Below are 3,899 nucleotides of genomic sequence, written 5' to 3'. Positions count from 1 at the left end.
ATTTAACTGAATTGAATTGGATTGAATTGAATTAACACAGAACGAAAAGTAGTGTTGCACACACCATCCAAAATTCTTGGTACAGAAAGTGTTAACCACAAGTCGCGGCTCGCATTAACCCTCACGCTGCCGAGGAACATCAATCTTGCAAACCGTAGTCGCTCCCCGTCCAGGGACCTGCTGTCACTCGCAGTGATCTATCGGTCTGCTGCGTGTGCTACCGCCCATACCTAGCACCTCGCTTAGCGGTCACGTCGCGCCTTGAAAGCCGCGCTCACCAGGGGAGCTGCATATAGCATCGGGGAGTGAGTATCAGAAACTAAGCAACCAAGGGTTGGGGAATTTCGGGTGACACACTCAGGATAAAAACGTGGTAGGAAGGAATCCAAACGCAGATTACCGACTTATGCCAAGTTGCTGTCGAGTTGTGTAGTTTGGTGTCGTATCAGACGAGACAGACTAGCGAAATTTGATCGATCGACCAACTTTCTCATTGATATGTACAGCGCCCTGTGTTGAACGTCAGCTAAATAATACAACAATTTTGTTCCCCTCTCAGCATCATTTGAGAGTATTCGGGAAGGTAACGTGCCGTGTTCCGTTCTGCGGATTGAGATACTCTTTTAAACAGTTTGTTTGTCATGGTGTCAAACGTGTCTCCAGTCATCTTCTTAGCAATTCACTTGCACGGCATCTGGCGAGAACTTCAATAGAGAACTTGACTATCGTATACACTTGTGAAGAGGACTGGTGTGTAGAGCGGTGACGTACGCATCAAAGACGACGTAACTCTTGACACGCACGGGTTGTCATCCTCCTACACTTATGAACTAGCAGTATAGATCTGTCATCTTTCCGGCCTGAGCAAGTCATCACTGGATACCAGGCCATCTACCCACTTGCGAGGACTCGAAATGCAGCTACTGAGCTGGTCTTTATTTTCCTAACCAAGAATTTACTTCGCTCAACCTTTTTCAGCCACTCAGCCAGCTCGTTCAATGTCTACCGATAAATGACATACTTTGGAAGATATTAGTCCCCCCAAACAGAAATGTAAACAAAACAAAACTGTTCACTGTCCATACTGGTCAGTCTTATATTTGTTCAGCGAGAGATGCCCTGACTTTAATAGATATCTGCAAAGTTTTCCTTATCAGTGAATATCAAAAAAAAAAATTCGATACAAATTTGCGATACGGTGCTAGACAACTGAACAATTTCAAGCAAAGCCGTTTTATTATAATCGCCCACATAAAAAGGCAATCGTTTTTAATACGTCAAAACCCCACTAACCGAATTGCTGCCAGTGACTCCAATGTAGGTGAATATCTCACTTTTCAGCTGGGTTTGTGTTTTTGCTAGTCGACCAAAGATTATGGAAAATAACAATTACCTCGATGGCCTCAGCTTGGACTCTCCTCTGAGCGTCGACAAGATTGGGGATCTGTCCCCACTTTTGGAGGAGCTATCACCACACAGTAAATCAGTGGTAAGCAAGCCATCCAGACGAGGGCGGAAGCGAAACGCCGAAAAGATGTCACAAGCTAAAGTGGAGACTAGCTCGAGCTCTTCGGGTGAGGACAGTGCCGGACTGGCTGGTTTGAGTCCACCGGCGAAGCCCAAGCGGGGCCGCGGGCGACCAGCGGGAAGCACAAACCGCTCAAACAAGACTGCTGCGGCAGCAGCAGCCCCTATACCATCATCCAACGGGAACCTCAATATGAGCAGCGGCAACGCCGGGGTACTGGACCCGAACGATCCCGGCAACGCGGCCCGCGAGCGATCTCGGGTGAAAACGCTCCGAGACGCATTCCTCGAGCTCCAGCGATCGCTGCCATCCGTGCCTCCGGACACCAAACTCTCCAAGCTCGACGTCCTTGTCCTAGCCACGACGTACATCTCGCACCTAATGCGGACTCTCGACGGCGATCAGCCCGCCTCAGGTTCTGGCGGAGACGAGGTTGGGGGATGCACTGTGTCCGCCACCGTAGACAAGCATCATCGGCTAAAAGCAAATGGCTACTTACACCCTGTGAAGGTAATCGTTTGTCTTTTCTTCCATGATGATGATGATGATGATGATGATAAAAAACATGTATAGCGCCATTTATCTGCAGAACATCCATATCATGCAATAATCCAAGAAAGGCATGTACTCGTCATGACAACTATGACAACAAAAGAAATCCGGTATGTAATATGTCATAATTATAGAGATTTCTTCGCGGATATTTTCAAGACTCTAGGTATAAAATTATTAAACAAGCCATTGACAATTCCTGTAAATGCTAAAAAAACATCGTGAACAATTCATAACTATACAGATTTGTGCAAAATGCATCACTTGCATTTAATTGCCATACAAATTTGCTCTTTCCCTTCATGGTGAATGACTGTTTCAAACAAGTCACTTTCAGTGTAAACATTGGATCCCAAGTTTTCCCTCCCGTCGTGCCCATAGTGAACATTCAAATCTATTTTCTTCATTTAATCGACTGCACAATATCATTGTTGTAATAACAATTGCTGATTCACGTCATCTTTATTATATGGTATGAAAAATTCACTTTAAGCTTGATAAGACACAAAGAAAGTGAGAAAGAGTGTTTTGAGAGAAGAGAAAAGAGAAAATGTTTGGACGAAGACCAAGATGTGGATGAAGTATGAAAACTCTTATTGGAATCTCAGGTGCATTACTTTTGACATCTAGACTTCATTTGTTGTTGGAAATTGTTGGAAATTGCTGCTTCTGTTCAATTTTCCTTTGCCATATATACGTGGTGAAAATTGAAAAACGGTGAAAATATCAGGGGATGTGTTTTACTTGTTTGTTTGTTTTCGGAGAAAGGTTCTCATGGCAACGGCAAGACACTATCATCTTTCCTAATTCGTGTGACGATTGCATATAGAAGCGGCTTTGATGCTGTGTTCCTGGTTTCGTGAGTTTAAGGCGGCAATCCCTCGACAGTGGAAAAGTACTCCGCTATAAACTCGAAGGAATGATTGAAAACTTCTTTTATATCATGTTGCTTTAAAGATGCAAACCTTATCTTCATTGTAAACATCCCTAAAAATCATATAGCGATGGCAATTTTGAGATGGTGCTGGATACACACGAGATTGAAATCGAGCCCCAAATCCTGAATTGAGTTTGAGATTCAGGAAGTGATAATTCTGTTTCGATCAACAAACGAGAAAATTACCATCTTTACAACCATGTATGTTTTGAGTGGAACTATATATTTTGAAAAACTATCCAAGTGCTTTAAGTTTGAACTACGGTGGACATCACCTTCAAATTCCTTTTTCTTTTTCTTTTTCTGCTTGTTTCTTTTTTTTTTCGCAGCTAATGAGACGCGCGCGCCTAGAACGTGACTTTGGCAGATTTTACGGCCAGCGCGAGCCGACGGGTCGTTACACAGCCTGTGGTCAAAACTTGCCTGCAGCAGCCTAAAACCTGTTCTTTTTAAACTAGAAGAACTCTTCAAAATGTCTCTCGTACTTTTATTTTTTTTCTCTCAGGAATCGACGTTTAGATTGGGAATAGCACGTGCCTTTTCAGTGTTGATTCTTTACGTCACTTGTAGCGATTTACTCAACTCCCCTAGGCACCTAAAGATCAATTTTTCATAATTGCATTTGAAAGGCCGTTATATGTATGCATATCTGCACACAGCCCGCGGAAAGTGATAATTATCACACATTGACTTCACTGGTACCAATTACTGGGGTCACTGCCTGCTCATATATGGCATAGAATTTCGTGATTTAGAGGTTATTTCAGGTCATAATTGGGTTAAGGAAATCTCATCCGTCAATCAATCCCAAGACACATACGAGCGTGGAGAAGTCAGTATTTTCTGATAATTGTCTAATACCTCTGGTATGAATATCGAGTG

At 43.3% G+C, this 3,899-nt stretch overlaps 1 protein-coding gene across 1 annotated transcript; it reads left to right on the top strand.

The window, feature by feature from the left end:
* Positions 1-869: 869 nt before the first annotated feature.
* LOC139744996 (uncharacterized) lies at positions 870-3,454 on the top strand. Its single transcript, XM_071655399.1, has 2 exons — positions 870-2,038; positions 3,347-3,454. The coding sequence occupies exons 1-2, from the start codon at positions 1,376-1,378 to the stop codon at positions 3,452-3,454; spliced, it is 771 nt and encodes a 256-aa protein (XP_071511500.1). The 5' UTR covers positions 870-1,375.
* The last annotated feature ends 445 nt before the right edge of the window (positions 3,455-3,899 follow it).

This window comes from Diadema antillarum, unplaced genomic scaffold (assembly GCF_040938485.1).
Source record: "Diadema antillarum isolate AM-2024a unplaced genomic scaffold, OU_Dant_1.0 seq00001225_RagTag, whole genome shotgun sequence".
In the NCBI taxonomy this organism is placed as follows: domain Eukaryota; kingdom Metazoa; phylum Echinodermata; class Echinoidea; order Diadematoida; family Diadematidae; genus Diadema; species Diadema antillarum.
The sequence above is the reverse complement of the archived record's forward strand: the minus strand, read 5'-3'. Positions and strand labels throughout refer to the sequence as shown.